General features: G+C 47.2%; 5 protein-coding genes across 12 annotated transcripts in view; 3 read left to right on the top strand and 2 right to left on the bottom strand.

The window, feature by feature from the left end:
* The first annotated feature begins 76 nt into the window (after positions 1-76).
* On the top strand, positions 77-838 carry LOC117585602 (rhodanese domain-containing protein CG4456). The gene is made up of 2 exons (XM_034275151.1): positions 77-186; positions 253-838. Exon 2 carries the CDS (start codon positions 321-323, stop codon positions 795-797), a length of 477 nt encoding a protein of 158 aa, XP_034131042.1. The 5' UTR covers positions 77-186; positions 253-320; the 3' UTR covers positions 798-838.
* Positions 824-15373, bottom strand: LOC117585592 (heat shock protein 68). Of its 4 annotated transcripts, XM_034275134.1 has the most exons (3): positions 15368-15373; positions 10034-10036; positions 1687-3726 (listed from the first exon to the last, which is right to left on the bottom strand). In XM_034275134.1, exon 3 carries the CDS (start codon positions 3702-3704, stop codon positions 1776-1778), a length of 1929 nt encoding a protein of 642 aa, XP_034131025.1. In that variant the 5' UTR covers positions 3705-3726; positions 10034-10036; positions 15368-15373; the 3' UTR covers positions 1687-1775. The 4 variants fall into 4 exon arrangements, with proteins under 4 accessions (XP_034131026.1, XP_034131028.1, XP_034131027.1 ...); XM_034275135.1 differs by lacking the exons at positions 10034-10036; positions 15368-15373 and adding an exon at positions 824-947 and having other exon boundaries at positions 1785-3944; XM_034275137.1 differs by lacking the exons at positions 10034-10036; positions 15368-15373 and adding an exon at positions 934-1043 and having other exon boundaries at positions 1872-3944.
* On the top strand, positions 5604-8645 carry LOC117585591 (heat shock protein 68). 3 transcript variants are annotated; one of them, XM_034275132.1, is made up of 2 exons: positions 5604-7280; positions 8065-8645. In XM_034275132.1, the coding sequence occupies exons 1-2, from the start codon at positions 5844-5846 to the stop codon at positions 8554-8556; spliced, it is 1929 nt and encodes a 642-aa protein (XP_034131023.1). In that variant the 5' UTR covers positions 5604-5843; the 3' UTR covers positions 8557-8645. The 3 variants fall into 3 exon arrangements, with proteins under 3 accessions (XP_034131023.1, XP_034131022.1, XP_034131024.1); XM_034275131.1 differs by having other exon boundaries at positions 5604-7310; positions 8095-8645; XM_034275133.1 differs by having other exon boundaries at positions 5604-7676; positions 8452-8645.
* Positions 9449-14007, top strand: LOC117585587 (structural maintenance of chromosomes protein 1A). Its single transcript, XM_034275124.1, has 11 exons — positions 9449-9939; positions 10007-10155; positions 10219-10387; positions 10463-11485; positions 11550-12119; positions 12183-12438; positions 12497-12801; positions 12859-12959; positions 13029-13532; positions 13606-13783; positions 13843-14007. The coding sequence occupies exons 1-11, from the start codon at positions 9541-9543 to the stop codon at positions 13903-13905; spliced, it is 3717 nt and encodes a 1238-aa protein (XP_034131015.1). The 5' UTR covers positions 9449-9540; the 3' UTR covers positions 13906-14007.
* LOC117585601 (eukaryotic translation initiation factor 4E type 2) overlaps positions 14374-16640 on the bottom strand; it is a 47340-nt gene continuing 45073 nt past the window's right edge. For all 3 annotated transcript variants that reach the window (XM_034275146.1, XM_034275147.1, XM_034275148.1), the window contains 2 exons: positions 15372-15520; positions 14374-15101 (listed from right to left, as the gene is read on the bottom strand). In XM_034275146.1, coding sequence (XP_034131037.1) covers positions 15077-15101; positions 15372-15520 — 174 coding nt within the window. In that variant the 3' untranslated portion in view covers positions 14374-15076. The remainder of the gene's footprint in view (positions 15102-15371; positions 15521-16640) is intronic.

Below are 16640 nucleotides of genomic sequence, written 5' to 3'. Positions count from 1 at the left end.
CGGGCGTTCAGTGTGTTAAGTTTGAACAGTCCCTGAAACTCGCGTTTCAGCCATGCCCCCAATTCATAATATAGATCAATAGATTTTCGGATAACTGCTGCCCCCCTGTTCCAATTAAGAAATACAAATTAATTCTTTAAACAAATCGGTGTGGAGGAGACCATAAAGGATACCCTGAGACTGACGGTAGCCCACGCCAGCTGGCAGCTGATTTCTCCGCCTTTTTTAAGTAAACAATTTTTCCTCTTGCAGATTGTTGGTTTACGTAATAATTGCTTTGTCGGGTGTTATTGTTTGGAAGCCAAGTGGAAGAGCTAAAAATGCTGCTGAAACATTGCCTGGTGGCTCTAAGGGGCACAAGACACGCGTTCTCCCTTCAAACTGCCATAAATCTGCCTGCCAGCAGTTCCCTGGTCGCAACGCAGCGATTTTATAGCAGCGTGCCGGCAATTGGAATTGTGGACTACGATGTGGTGAAGATGCTGGCCCGGGAACCACAGAAGCTGCTCATAGACGTCCGGGAACCAGACGAGCTTACAAAGACTGGTCAAATCCCCTCCAGCATCAACATACCCTTGGGCATAGTCAGCCAGGAGCTGTCCGCCAGCCCTGAACTCTTCAAATCAAAATATGGCCGCGAGAAGCCACAAGCCACCACTGAGATTATATTCCACTGCATGATTGGCAAGCGGAGCCTGAAGGCTGCCGAAACAGCCGCCGCCCTAGGCTTCAAGAATCTGAAAAACTACGAGGGCTCCTGGACGGACTGGGCCAAGCGCGAAGGACTGGCCAAGTAGAAAATCGAATAACAAATGCAATAAAATTTCAATTTAATTAATACTCTTCTTTTATTGAACCAAACTAAACTATTCATATTCTAGAGATTTTTGGCTGTTTCGTTGAGATCTTTGAGATCGGGAAAATGGAAATCAATGTGTTTAGTCGACCTCCTCGACTGTGGGCCCCTTGTAGCCACCGTTGGCGAAGCCTCCGCCTTGCTGGCCACAGCTTGGCCCCCGCGGACCATCGCCAGCGCCCTGCTGCTGGTGCATCTTCGTCATGATGGGGCTGCAGAACTGGGTGAGCTCTTTGAGCTTGTACTCGTACTCCTCCTTGTCGGCGGTGGTGTTGCCTTCGAGCCACTTGATGGTCTCGCCGCACTTCTCGAGGACACTGCTCTTGTCCGACTGGCTGATCCTGTCGCCCCCATTGTCGGCGGCCTCCTTCACGCCGAACACGTAGCTCTCCAGCTGGTTGCGGGCAGCGATCCTCTGGCGGTGCTTCTCGTCCTCCTCGGCGTACTGCTCCGCCTCGCTGAGCATGCGGTCGATGTCGGCCTGCGAGAGGCGACCCTTGTCGTTCTTGATCGTGATGTTCTTCGCATTGCCAGAGCCCATTTCCTTGGCCGTGACGTTGAGAATGCCGTTGGCGTCCAGGTCGAAGGTGACCTCANCCACCACAAGCGTTGCTCAGTTCCATGACAAATTTGGAGCCCAGAAACCCTCATTTAATACTCAAATCATTTTCTCATGTCGATCTGGCAAAAGAGCCCGGGAGTCTGCTATTCAAGCCACAGCCATGGGCTATACCAGCGTCAAGATCTACGAAGGCTCCTTCAATGATTGGCAGAAGCATGAGCAATCATCGATCAAAGAGTAACAAACAATCTTCATTTTCAGAAATAAATAAACTATTTATTGAATAAATATTATTTAAATAAATATTTGGCTAAGAGTCTTATAATACTGATTAATATCTGCAGATTGTGACTAGATTTAGTCGACCTCCTCGACTGTGGGCCCCTTGTAGCCACCGTTGGCGAAGCCTCCGCCTTGCTGGCCACAGCTTGGCCCCCGCGGACCATCGCCAGCGCCCTGCTGCTGGTGCATCTTCGTCATGATGGGGCTGCAGAACTGGGTGAGCTCTTTGAGCTTGTACTCGTACTCCTCCTTGTCGGCGGTGGTGTTGCCTTCGAGCCACTTGATGGTCTCGCCGCACTTCTCGAGGACACTGCTCTTGTCCGACTGGCTGATCCTGTCGCCCCCATTGTCGGCGGCCTCCTTCACGCCGAACACGTAGCTCTCCAGCTGGTTGCGGGCAGCGATCCTCTGGCGGTGCTTCTCGTCCTCCTCGGCGTACTGCTCCGCCTCGCTGAGCATGCGGTCGATGTCGGCCTGCGAGAGGCGACCCTTGTCGTTCTTGATCGTGATGTTCTTCGCATTGCCAGAGCCCATTTCCTTGGCCGTGACGTTGAGAATGCCGTTGGCGTCCAGGTCGAAGGTGACCTCAATCTTGGGCACGCCCCGGGGTGCCGGGGGAATGCCCGTGAGGTTGAAGGTTCCCAGCACATTGTTGTCCTTCGTCATGGCGCGCTCGCCCTCAAACACCTGCACAGTCACGGCGGGCTGGTTGTCCGCGTAGGTGGTGAAGGTCTTCGACTGCTTGCACGGGATGCGGCTGTTGCGCTCGATCAGCTTGGTCATCACTCCGCCAGCGGTCTCGATGCCCAGCGAGAGCGGCGACACGTCCACGAGCAGCACGTCCTTGATCTGGCTGCTCTGGTCGCCAGAGAGAATGGCCGCCTGGATGGCGGCGCCGTAGGCCACAGCCTCGTCTGGGTTGATGGACAGGTTGAGGCTCTTGCCGTTGAAGAAGCTCTGCAGAAGGTTCTGCACCTTGGGAATGCGTGTAGATCCGCCCACCAGGACGATGTCGTGAATCTTGCTCTTGTCCATCTTGGCGTCGTTCAGGGCCTTCTCCACGGGCTGCAGGGTGTTGCGGAAGAGGTCCCCGCACAGCTCCTCGAAGCGGGCACGACTGACCTTTGTGTAGAAGTCGTGTCCCTCGAACAGGGCATCCACCTCGATGGATGCCTCTGTGCTGGAAGACAGCGTTCGCTTGGCCCGCTCGGCTGCGGTGCGCAGACGGCGCAGGGCACGAGGATTGGAGCGCAGATCCTTCTTGAACTTGCGCTTGAACTCCTCCGCCAGGTGGTTCACCAGTCTGTTGTCAAAGTCCTCGCCACCCAAGTGGGTGTCTCCGGCAGTGGCGCGCACCTCGAACAGCGATCCCTCGTCGATGGTCAGAATAGAGACATCGAAGGTGCCGCCACCCAGATCGAAGATCAGCACATTGCGCTCCCCCTTGAGATTCTTGTCCAGGCCATAGGCCAGAGCAGCCGCCGTCGGCTCGTTGATGATGCGCAGCACGTTGAGGCCGGCGATGGCTCCGGCATCTTTGGTGGCCTGCCGCTGCGAGTCGTTGAAGTACGCTGGCACTGTGATGACTGCGTCCCGCACTGAGGTGCCGAGATACGCCTCGGCAGTCTCCTTCATCTTGGTGAGGACCATCGAGCTGATCTCCTCCGGGGCAAAGCGCTTCTCCTCGCCCTTGAACTCGACGCTCATCTTCGGCTTGCCGCAGTCGTTGACCACCTTGAAGGGCCAGTGCTTCATGTCCTCCTGGATCTTGGAGTCGTCGAACTTGCGCCCAATCAGTCGCTTGGCGTCGAACACGCTGTTCTTCGGATTCATCGCCACCTGGTTCTTGGCGGCGTCTCCGATCAGCCGCTCCGAATCTGTGAATGCCACATAGCTGGGCGTCGTGCGGTTGCCCTGGTCGTTGGCGATGATCTCCACCTTTCCGTGCTGGAAGACACCGACGCACGAGTACGTGGTGCCCAAGTCAATGCCAATGGCCGGCATTTTGTGTGTGTTTTGTGAGTTTCTTTCTGTTGTTTCTTTAACAAACAATTGGTTTAAGTGGCTTCCGATCTCTCGTTTGTGTACTCGAGTGTACTTTTTGCTTTCCTATTTCAAAACTTTGATTTAATTTCTTGTTTCACTTTTACTTGTTAGGTTGAATTTTCAGTTGTAACTGTCACTTTGGTTGCTTTTCTGCTCTTCGCTTGTGTTTTGCTTGCCGTTGCTTGCGTTGAAATGTGAAGGGGTAGCAAACTGCACCGCTATTTATACTCCCGGCCAGTGAGTGAAGAATTCTCGAGACGTTTCTAGACGTTTCGCGAGAGTGCGAGAGAGATGTAGATAGAGTCAAAGAAGAGATGACTGTATAGAGGGTAAAAACGCTTGCTATGCTTCTCGAGGGTGCGAGAGAGATAACAAGAGCGTATGTCAGGGGAAGTATGGTGAATCGACGAGGGGTGTGTTTGGAAAATTCAAGAACAATTAAGGGGAACGTACCGGTGCATTGACGTAGGTCAGCTTCTCGCCTCTCCATGTTTTTAAAAATACTTTCAATTTAATTATAGATGAAATCTTCAATATTCGCTCATATTCTAAAATTGTTCATTCTGTCTTAATAAATAATATTTTCTAAACACACATTTATATATAAATAAATTTAGTATGTTTACAGGTGGTACGATGCAGAAAAACAATATCGTACTAGGTAGTGTGGCTACTGCAAATTTATCTGCTCATTTTGACCAGAATAATGTAAAAAAAGATTAAAATACACAGATACCCGCATAGAATTCCATCAAGTGCGCTTTGCTCTTAGAGAGGTGTCAAATTGTGTGTTGAGACGTCAGAGCCGTACTATTTCTTGCAGTGCAGTCTCTCATTCTTCTCTGACTTTCTTTAAATATTATTCTGGTGTCTAAGCTGATAAGTGGTGGGTCCAGCCAAGCGCCTCTATACAGGCATGTTATTCTTGGGCGTCCATCTGACGCTGATCTCGCAGTTAAGTCGCGTCTGCCTGCTGGTTGCCCTCCCGCTGCCAGGAAATATCTTCATGTGCTTCTATTGGATATTATATTATATATATTATATATTGTTATATTGCTTCTATCGTGCCATTGCCAATATGCAGAAGGCGGCGCGATACAATCATGTGGACAAATGTAGCTCCCGAGGCTCCCGGATTTCTTTTAATTTTATTTCTTATCAGCTTAGACACCAGACTGATATTTAAAGAAAGTGAAAGAAGAATGACCGACTACACTGCAAGAAATAGTACGGCTCTGACGTCTCAACACACAATAGATACTTCAATTTGACACCTCTCTAAGAGCAAAGCGCACTTGATGGAATTCTATGCGGGTATCTGTGTATTTTAATATTTTTTTTGCATTATTCTGGTCAAAATGAGCAGATAAATTTGCAGTAGCCACACTACCTAGTACGATATTGTTTTTCTGCATCGTGGGTACCACTTGTAAATATAAACAATTTATTTATTTATAAATGTGTGTTTAGAAAATATTATTTATTAAGACAGAATGAACAATTTTAGAATATGAGCGAATATTGAAGATTTCATCTATAATTAAATTGAAAGTATTTTTAAAAACATGGAGAGGCGAGAAGCTGACCTACGTCAATGCACCGGTACGTTCCCCTTAATTGTTCTTGAATTTTCCAAACACACCCCTCGTCGATTCACCATACTTCCCCTGACATACGCTCTTGTTATCTCTCTCGCACCCTCGAGAAGCATAGCAAGCGTTTTTACCCTCTATACAGTCATCTCTTCTTTGACTCTATCTACATCTCTCTCGCACTCTCGCGAAACGTCTAGAAACGTCTCGAGAATTCTTCACTCACTGGCCGGGAGTATAAATAGCGGTGCAGTTTGCTACCCCTTCACATTTCAACGCAAGCAACGGCAAGCAAAACACAAGCGAAGAGCAGAAAAGCAACCAAAGTGACAGTTACAACTGAAAATTCAACCTAACAAGTAAAAGTGAAACAAGAAATTAAATCAAAGTTTTGAAATAGGAAAGCAAAAAGTACACTCGAGTACACAAACGAGAGATCGGAAGCCACTTAAACCAATTGTTTGTTAAAGAAACAACAGAAAGAAACTCACAAAACACACACAAAATGCCGGCCATTGGCATTGACTTGGGCACCACGTACTCGTGCGTCGGTGTCTTCCAGCACGGAAAGGTGGAGATCATCGCCAACGACCAGGGCAACCGCACGACGCCCAGCTATGTGGCATTCACAGATTCGGAGCGGCTGATCGGAGACGCCGCCAAGAACCAGGTGGCGATGAATCCGAAGAACAGCGTGTTCGACGCCAAGCGACTGATTGGGCGCAAGTTCGACGACTCCAAGATCCAGGAGGACATGAAGCACTGGCCCTTCAAGGTGGTCAACGACTGCGGCAAGCCGAAGATGAGCGTCGAGTTCAAGGGCGAGGAGAAGCGCTTTGCCCCGGAGGAGATCAGCTCGATGGTCCTCACCAAGATGAAGGAGACTGCCGAGGCGTATCTCGGCACCTCAGTGCGGGACGCAGTCATCACAGTGCCAGCGTACTTCAACGACTCGCAGCGGCAGGCCACCAAAGATGCCGGAGCCATCGCCGGCCTCAACGTGCTGCGCATCATCAACGAGCCGACGGCGGCTGCTCTGGCCTATGGCCTGGACAAGAATCTCAAGGGGGAGCGCAATGTGCTGATCTTCGATCTGGGTGGCGGCACCTTCGATGTCTCTATTCTGACCATCGACGAGGGATCGCTGTTCGAGGTGCGCGCCACTGCCGGAGACACCCACTTGGGTGGCGAGGACTTTGACAACAGACTGGTGAACCACCTGGCGGAGGAGTTCAAGCGCAAGTTCAAGAAGGATCTGCGCTCCAATCCTCGTGCCCTGCGCCGTCTGCGCACCGCAGCCGAGCGGGCCAAGCGAACGCTGTCTTCCAGCACAGAGGCATCCATCGAGGTGGATGCCCTGTTCGAGGGACACGACTTCTACACAAAGGTCAGTCGTGCCCGCTTCGAGGAGCTGTGCGGGGACCTCTTCCGCAACACCCTGCAGCCCGTGGAGAAGGCCCTGAACGACGCCAAGATGGACAAGAGCAAGATTCACGACATCGTCCTGGTGGGCGGATCTACACGCATTCCCAAGGTGCAGAACCTTCTGCAGAGCTTCTTCAACGGCAAGAGCCTCAACCTGTCCATCAACCCAGACGAGGCTGTGGCCTACGGCGCCGCCATCCAGGCGGCCATTCTCTCTGGCGACCAGAGCAGCCAGATCAAGGACGTGCTGCTCGTGGACGTGTCGCCGCTCTCGCTGGGCATCGAGACCGCTGGCGGAGTGATGACCAAGCTGATCGAGCGCAACAGCCGCATCCCGTGCAAGCAGTCGAAGACCTTCACCACCTACGCGGACAACCAGCCCGCCGTGACTGTGCAGGTGTTTGAGGGCGAGCGCGCCATGACGAAGGACAACAATGTGCTGGGAACCTTCAACCTCACGGGCATTCCCCCGGCACCCCGGGGCGTGCCCAAGATTGAGGTCACCTTCGACCTGGACGCCAACGGCATTCTCAACGTCACGGCCAAGGAAATGGGCTCTGGCAATGCGAAGAACATCACGATCAAGAACGACAAGGGTCGCCTCTCGCAGGCCGACATCGACCGCATGCTCAGCGAGGCGGAGCAGTACGCCGAGGAGGACGAGAAGCACCGCCAGAGGATCGCTGCCCGCAACCAGCTGGAGAGCTACGTGTTCGGCGTGAAGGAGGCCGCCGACAATGGGGGCGACAGGATCAGCCAGTCGGACAAGAGCAGTGTCCTCGAGAAGTGCGGCGAGACCATCAAGTGGCTCGAAGGCAACACCACCGCCGACAAGGAGGAGTACGAGTACAAGCTCAAAGAGCTCACCCAGTTCTGCAGCCCCATCATGACGAAGATGCACCAGCAGCAGGGCGCTGGCGATGGTCCGCGGGGGCCAAGCTGTGGCCAGCAAGGCGGAGGCTTCGCCAACGGTGGCTACAAGGGGCCCACAGTCGAGGAGGTCGACTAAATCTAGTCACAATCTGCAGATATTAATCAGTATTATAAGACTCTTAGCCAAATATTTATTTAAATAATATTTATTCAATAAATAGTTTATTTATTTCTGAAAATGAAGATTGTTTGTTACTCTTTGATCGATGATTGCTCATGCTTCTGCCAATCATTGAAGGAGCCTTCGTAGATCTTGACGCTGGTATAGCCCATGGCTGTGGCTTGAATAGCAGACTCCCGGGCTCTTTTGCCAGATCGACATGAGAAAATGATTTGAGTATTAAATGAGGGTTTCTGGGCTCCAAATNGCCAACGGCATTCTCAACGTCACGGCCAAGGAAATGGGCTCTGGCAATGCGAAGAACATCACGATCAAGAACGACAAGGGTCGCCTCTCGCAGGCCGACATCGACCGCATGCTCAGCGAGGCGGAGCAGTACGCCGAGGAGGACGAGAAGCACCGCCAGAGGATCGCTGCCCGCAACCAGCTGGAGAGCTACGTGTTCGGCGTGAAGGAGGCCGCCGACAATGGGGGCGACAGGATCAGCCAGTCGGACAAGAGCAGTGTCCTCGAGAAGTGCGGCGAGACCATCAAGTGGCTCGAAGGCAACACCACCGCCGACAAGGAGGAGTACGAGTACAAGCTCAAAGAGCTCACCCAGTTCTGCAGCCCCATCATGACGAAGATGCACCAGCAGCAGGGCGCTGGCGATGGTCCGCGGGGGCCAAGCTGTGGCCAGCAAGGCGGAGGCTTCGCCAACGGTGGCTACAAGGGGCCCACAGTCGAGGAGGTCGACTAAATCTAGTCACAATCTGCAGATATTAATCAGTATTATAAGACTCTTAGCCAAATATTTATTTAAATAATATTTATTCAATAAATAGTTTATTTATTTCTGAAAATGAAGATTGTTTGTTACTCTTTGATCGATGATTGCTCATGCTTCTGCCAATCATTGAAGGAGCCTTCGTAGATCTTGACGCTGGTATAGCCCATGGCTGTGGCTTGAATAGCAGACTCCCGGGCTCTTTTGCCAGATCGACATGAGAAAATGATTTGAGTATTAAATGAGGGTTTCTGGGCTCCAAATTTGTCATGGAACTGAGCAACGCTTGTGGTGGGTCCAAAAAAGTGTTATTGCGTCCAAGGGAATGTTGATGCTGCCGGAGATCTGTCCCGTTTCACATATTTCTTTTGGCGATCTGACATCGATTAAAATCTGTTGAGGATTTCCTGCAATCTGTTGGACCAATGTGTAATCTACAGTGCCAATTGTGGAGTAGTGACTTTTCCAGCAATTTCTTATCGCGTTTCGAAATTGCAGTTGGGTGTAAACAAAAGCAGCTGACATCGATGACATTTTGACAATCACAAAAGAGGCAATCGTTTGATTATGGCTTATCGAAATTGCCATTCACAGCGAACCCAAAATATTTAACTGTACAGCAGGGTGACCGTTTATGGTATATATACTTCTAAAGATAGTTACTGGCGCTATAGCCGCCGGTGGACGGAATATTTCCTCAAAAGGAATGTTTCTCCTGAGGTAAGTGCTCAGGAAAGTGCAGACATTAGTCAGTCAATTAAGCTAAGGTCGTTTTTCCTCGGTATATTTACGGTATTTTTTGAAATGAGAGGGTATATTTTGGTATATTTATGTGGGTCAGACGGTATATTTTACAGATAAACTCGAGGTCACACTGCAGCATTTGTTGAGAAAAAAAAATATATTTCGCGCGAATATTGTTATTTTTCGTGCTTTTCATATTGGCTAATTGCTAAAATGGCCGACGAGGATGACGAAGTTACACACAGAGTGGCGGCGCCTCCGGTGCGTAAGCCAGATGACGAGACTGCATTCCTGGAGTCAATTGAGATGGAAAACTTCAAGTCCTACCGCGGCCACATTGTTGTGGGTCCTCTGAAGCAGTTTAATGCCGTTATTGGCCCCAATGGCTCCGGCAAGTCCAACTTCATGGACGCCATCAGTTTTGTGATGGGTGAGAAGACCTCCAGCCTTCGTGTGAAGCGCCTGAACGATCTGATACACGGCTCCTCAATTGGCAAGCCAGTGTCTCGCAGCTGCTATGTGACGGCAAAGTTTATATTGAACGAGGAGAAGCATATGGACTTTCAGCGCGCCGTTATCAGTGGCTCCTCGGAATACCGCATCAATGGAGAGGTAACTGAAAACAACCCCCCTCAGAACATGTTCGTATGTCTAATGGTTAATCTCATTGCAATTTCAGAGCGTCTCGAGCAGCACCTACCTAAACAAGCTGGAAAAGATTGGCATTAATGTGAAGGCAAAGAACTTTCTCGTCTTCCAGGGTGCTGTCGAGAACATTGCCATGAAGACACCAAAAGAGCGCACAGCATTGTTTGAGGAAATTAGCGGGTAAGTGCATGGCCAAGCTGGGATCTGGAATGTTGTAAATTGTGTGTTTGTTTCTTTTGCTAGCTCTGGCCTGCTCAAAGATGACTACAATCGCTTGAAGCAGGAAATGATTGTGGCCGAGGAGGAGACACAGTTTACCTACCAAAAGAAGAAGGGCATAGCAGCCGAGCGAAAGGAGGCCAAACACGAGAAAATGGAAGCCGAGCGCTATACGCGTCTACAGAATGAATATGTACGCATCCATTGGCCCATGCCATCACGAAACTGATCCTCTAATCTCTAACTTGAATCTTTATTCTAATTTTAGAATGATAAACAAGTGGAGTATCAACTGTTTCGGCTGTTCCATGTGGAGAAGGATATCCAAAAGTATATAGCCGACATGGAGGTGAAGCAACTGGAGGTGAAGGCCGTCGAGCAGCGCAAGGAAGCAGCCGACGAGGTGCTGCGCGAGAAGAAGAAAGACGCTGGCAAGATAACACGCGATTTGGCTAAAATCGATCAAGAGATTCGCGAATTTGAGACGCAAATGAACAAACGACGGCCGCTGTACATCAAGGCAAAGGAGAAGGTTTCCCATTGCAAGAAGAAGCTAATTTCATTGCAAAAGACCCTGGAGACGGCTCGCGAGGCGGACAACGCCCATCAGCAGGACATACGAAAACTGGAGAAGCAACTGGCGGATATTGAGGAGCTGAAGAAGCGCTTTGAGGACGAGATCGAGAACGAGTCGCAGCGGCGCGGAAAGAGTGTGAACATGGAGGAGGGTCTCGTGCAGGAGTACGATCGATTGAAGCAGGAGGCCGAGGCCACGGCCACACAGTATCGCTCTGAGTTGGATTCGGTGAACCGTGAGCAAAAGTCCGAGCAGGACACACTCGACGGCGAAACAAATCGCAGAGCCTCCGTCGAGGAGTCTTTCAAGAAGCTGACATTGCAGCGCGAGGAGGCCGTCAAGCGGCGCGATAAGCTCATGGACCACATCAAATCCTCGCAGGCAGCACTCGAAGAACAGAATCGCATCAAGGATGAGCTGCGCCGAGATGTGGGCAGCTCCAAGGAGAAGATTGCCGAAAAGCAGCGCGAGCTGGAGAATGTGCGGGAACAACTGGGCGACGCCAAGGGCGACAAGCACGAGGATGCACGACGCAAGAAGAAACAAGAGGTCGTTGAGCTGTTCAAGAAGCAGGTGCCTGGCGTCTATGATCGCATGATCAACATGTGTCAGCCCACCCACAAGCGCTACAATGTGGCCGTCACCAAAGTTCTGGGCAAGTTCATGGAAGCCATCATTGTGGACTCGGAGAAGACGGCACGCCATTGCATTCAGGTTGGCTCACATTGAGACTCCCTTCACTTCCCAAATACTGAAATCCATTGAATATCCTTTGCAGATCTTAAAAGAACAAATGCTGGAGGTGGAGACCTTTCTGCCGCTTGATTACCTACAGGTGAAGCCATTGAAGGAGCGCCTGCGCAACATCAGCGAGCCGCGCAACGTACGACTGGTCTTTGATGTGCTGAAGTTTGAGCCGCAGGAGATCGAGCGTGCAGTGCTGTTTGCCACAGGCAATGCTTTGGTCTGTGAGACGCCCGAGGATGCCATGAAGGTGGCCTACGAGATCGATCGTTCGCGCTTCGATGCCCTCGCTTTGGATGGAACATTCTATCAAAAGTCTGGCCTCATCTCCGGAGGCAGCCACGATCTGGCGCGCAAGGCGAAGCGTTGGGATGAGAAGCACATGGCCCAGCTGAAGATGCAAAAGGAGCGACTCAACGAGGAGCTCAAGGAGCTCGTTAAAAAGTCACGTAAGCAGAGCGAACTGGCGACTGTGGAGTCGCAGATCAAGGGCCTGGAGAACCGCCTTAAGTACAGCATGGTCGACTTGGAGTCATCCAAGAAGTCAATTGGCCAATACGACAATCAACTGGCCCAAGTGCAAAGCCAGCTGGATGATTTTGGTGTAAGTTGATGCACCCCCACACAATCCCCAGCCAATCCTCTAAAGTTTCGTCTTCTTTTGTAGCCAAAAATCAGTGAAATCGAGCGTCGTATGCAGAATCGCGAGGAGCACATCCAGGAGATCAAGGAGAACATGAACAATGTGGAGGACAAAGTATTTGCCGCCTTCTGCCGCCGCTTGGGTGTGAAGAACATTCGCCAGTACGAGGAGCGCGAGCTGGTCATGCAGCAGGAAAGGGCACGCAAGCGAGCCGAATTCGAGCAGCAGGTCGATGCGATTAACTCACAGCTGGACTTTGAGAAGCAGAAGGATACGCGAAGCATGTACTTCCCACTAACAATCAGGAATTTGCCCATCTAATTGTTTTTGGTCCACAGAGAACGTTGAGCGTTGGGAGCGCAGCGTTCAGGATGAGGAGGATGCCTTGGAGGGTCTGAAAACGGCAGAGGCACGCTATCTCAAAGAAATTGATGAGGACAAGGACAAGATGGAAAAATTCAAGCAAGATAAGCAGTCCAAGAAGCAGGCGGTCGACGATATGGAAGAGGACATCTCCAAGGCACGGCGAGACGTTGCCAATTTGGCCAAAGAAATTCACAATGTTGGCAGCCAAATGTCCTCCGTCGAGTCGAAGATTGAGGCCAAGAAGAACGAACGCCAGAACATACTGCTGCAGGCCAAGGTGAGTGCAAAATTGTTGCAAAAATTATCAATTATATTTTGTATTCCTCTGGCACAGACCGATTGTATTGTGGTGCCATTGTTGCGTGGCTCATTGGACGATGCAGTGCGCGGCAGCGACGCGGACAACAGTACCATGTCCATGACAATGGATAATATGTAAGTGGATCTGTTCTCGCTTTTCTGCCAATATTGATTGGAACGTGTGTTGTGTCTTTGTCGTTTCAGCATTGAGGTCGACTATCGATCGCTGCCTCGCGAGTTCACCAAGCTCAAGGATGATTCCGCCTTTAAGAAGGCCAATGAACAGCTGCAGAAGGATCTGCAGGGTAAGCTGGATGTTCTGGAGCGCATACAGACACCAAATATGAAGGCAATGCAGAAACTCGATGCCGTCACAGAGAAAGTACAATCTACCAACGAGGAGTTCGAGAATGCCCGACGAAAGGCCAAAAAGGCCAAGGCAAACTTTGAAAAGGTGAAGAACGAGCGCTCCTCTCGGTTTGTGCAATGCTGTCAGCACATCTCCGATGCCATTGATGGCATCTACAAGAAACTGGCACGCAATGAAGCGGCCCAGGCCTACATCGGACCCGATAATCCCGAAGAACCCTATCTGGATGGCATCAACTACAATTGCGTGGCGCCCGGAAAACGTTTCCAGCCGATGAGCAACTTGAGTGGCGGTGAAAAAACCATTGCTGCTTTGGCACTGCTCTTCTCCACGCACAGGTAAGCAGGAAAGCAGGAAAGCTTTCATCTGAATTTATTTTTTCCGATTTGCTAATAAATCTTCTCTTCTTAGCTACCAACCAGCGCCTTTCTTTGTGCTCGACGAGATAGATGCCGCCTTGGACAACACAAATATTGGCAAGGTTGCCTCGTACATAAGGGATCACACCACGAATCTGCAGACCATTGTCATTTCCCTCAAGGAAGAGTTCTATGGCCATGCGGATGCCCTCGTGGGCATTACGCCAGCGGTGAGTATTAAATGCATTTATAATCCCCTTATAAGTTAATTTTGTGTTTACCTTTCCAGGAGGGAGACTGTCTTATATCAAATGTCTACATAATGGATTTGACCATCTACGAGGACAATTAGCGAAGACATTTTTGGCGAACATTTAACATTTTAAGATATTACTTATAGGTGTAGTACCGGTCCCGAATTTCCACTAATAAAACCAGTAAACATGTAATTAAATTGTCATATAAAAATTAAAACGGATCATTCCAATTTAATTATCAGGCCTTAAAGAGCAGAGTTCTCGTTCTCGCTGATGGAAAAGCATCCTAAGCACATCAGGATACATATATAAGAGACAAGGTACAACGCTTGAAATGATTGTGATTTAAATTCAACACAAATCGCACATCACAATACTTAAACCAATCAGAAGAATCAGTTTTAGATGTATGTCAAAATAATGTCTGCAACTTTAATAGTTTCCTTTATTGGGATGGTCTTGAGCTGGACTGGGTCTCGGGATGAGTCTGTGGGTTGCGGGTAAAAGTATATGTAAAACAACTTTGGTTTTTGTTTTCTGTTAAGTTTTCATTTCTTTTCGCATCATTTTCTTCATGTAAAAAACTTTTTTGTGTATTTCTTCAAGAACAAAAACAAACAATTTGATTATTCAGTTTCGGTGTTTATCAGTAATTGTAAAATAATCATTGCAAACAGATGAATACAGTATCAGCTAGTGTGGGTGTGCTTCTGGGTATTTAGAGTGGCTGTGTGTGTCTCTGTGGGAAGGCAAGGATTCTGGTGGCTATATGTGGCTATGAAGCTACTACAATCGATATAAGGCTACAATACAAGGCTTGGTTGTGTTGGGTGGGGGTTCCAAATAAAGAGAGTGTCGAATGTTAAACTTTGAACTTAATATATAATATAGAAATGAATGTCTAATTTAAAACTTTTTACATACAAACTAAAATATTCATTGCGTTTCATATATACACACACTTTGTAGACGATCAGATCATTTCACGATACAAAGATTCGTCTTATTAGCGCTTAAATATTAATTTGTCCTGCTGTTCATGGGGATTCCAGGTTGAAGTGGTGGTGGTGGTTCTGAAGAAGCTCCAAAGTTCTTCTGATCATTGACTGACTGTAGAGGCGGTGTGGTATGGTTCGGTGTGGTGTGTGCGTAGTTTTTTGATACTGTTGCTGTTTCTGCTGATTTCTTTACTAGTGACTTGTATTATCTGTTTGAAAAATTATTGTTTTTGTTTCTCTTTTGTGGTTTAAAGTTATTCATTGAATTTCAGCTCTTCAATGGGCCTTTATTACTGTAATATAAGAAAATAAATATAGTTTTGAGGCGTTAGTAAATTCGTTTCTTGCAAATATGTTTAGGTATCTTGAGAATATCGACTTCCAGCAAATATTTTGATAGAATTAGCGATCTATTGAATATTTCAAATGAATATGTAAGTTGATATTGAGGTCTTTGAAGGCTGAGGAAGGTACAGGTGGGTTTAATTTTTAAAAATCAAAGTTCATTCAAAATGGCTTTCTTTAGCGCTCTATCACCTTTTAGATGGTTGTTGAATACTTACACTGAAACATATTTAAGGCTATCACAGTGTATCTTATACTCCATTGTAGTTGTTATAGGTATATTTAATATCCTGCGTAACGTATCACGGATACGCGTTGTACTGGTCATATCAGTGGCAGTCCGGTTCCATACTGATAAGCTATCCTCCTGCAAAGCGAAACATGTGACGGATGATTAATGGGATTATTTAAGGGCAAATATTGGATATTGGAACCTTGGAAACCATACGCAAGACGAGAACCCCCGCACCCAATCCACCCGCAAGACTTACACAGATTAAAACATCCTTTCATGGTTGTTGTTCTTTTTGTTTAATAATTTTTATTTCTCAATCAATACGTAAGTAAATCATTTCATGTCTGACCAATTGAAAATGAACTGAAATTATATGATGATAATGATGATAATAAGAGAAAACACTTGATATTAAACACAAAGGCAAATCTAAGTTCTTAATTTAAGTTTTTTTTCTTTCATGGTGTTTGCGGAATTGTTCTATGCAATTTCATGTTTGTGTTTTGCTTTGTTTCTTTTACTTTGCACACACACACGTCATTCGTCGGCGGCACATTCCATGATTTTCATACTTTTGTTGTCTTTCAATTTTTTATATAGATTTATTTTTTATATATAAGACTAACACTTAATTTGTAATTCTTTTTTTTTAACTAAATTTTCTAAGAAGAGAAAAAATATATGTAATATGCAATTTGTTATGGATTTATCTTCCATTCTTCCCCATTCTGTTGTTGTTATCATTATTATTATTACTTTATTTAAACATTTTTAACAATTATGAGTATTTGCTCAAAAACTTGACTTGAACCGTGTGTTTTTTGTTGTTATAGCATTTAGCACGGTCTTTTTTTTTTTTTTTTTTTTTTTTTTTTTTTTTTTTTTTTTTTTTTTTTTTTTTTTTTTTTTTTTTTTTTTTTTTTTTTTTTTTTTTTTTTTTTTTTTTTTTTTTTTTTTTTTTTTTTTTTTTTTTTTTTTTTTTTTTTTTTTTTTTTTTTTTTTTTTTTTTTTTTTTTTTTTTTTTTTTTTTTGCTTCGTGTATTATTTTCTTGTTTATTTTTATTAATTTTTGATTTTTTTTATGTAGGTTTTTGCTGTGGATTCTGTGTGCTATGTAAATTGTTGTCGCCACTAAGTTTTGTTCTTCGATTTGTTTTTGTTTTTTGGTTTATATAAATGTATAGATCTGTTATATATATATCTATATAATGTTTATATCCTTCTATATGTGTGTGTGTGTCTGTGTATATAT

The sequence above is a fragment of the Drosophila guanche genome, unplaced genomic scaffold (genome assembly GCF_900245975.1).
Source record: "Drosophila guanche unplaced genomic scaffold, DGUA_6, whole genome shotgun sequence".
NCBI classification, from domain to species: Eukaryota; Metazoa; Arthropoda; class Insecta; order Diptera; family Drosophilidae; genus Drosophila; species Drosophila guanche.
The sequence above is the reverse complement of the archived record's forward strand: the minus strand, read 5'-3'. Positions and strand labels throughout refer to the sequence as shown.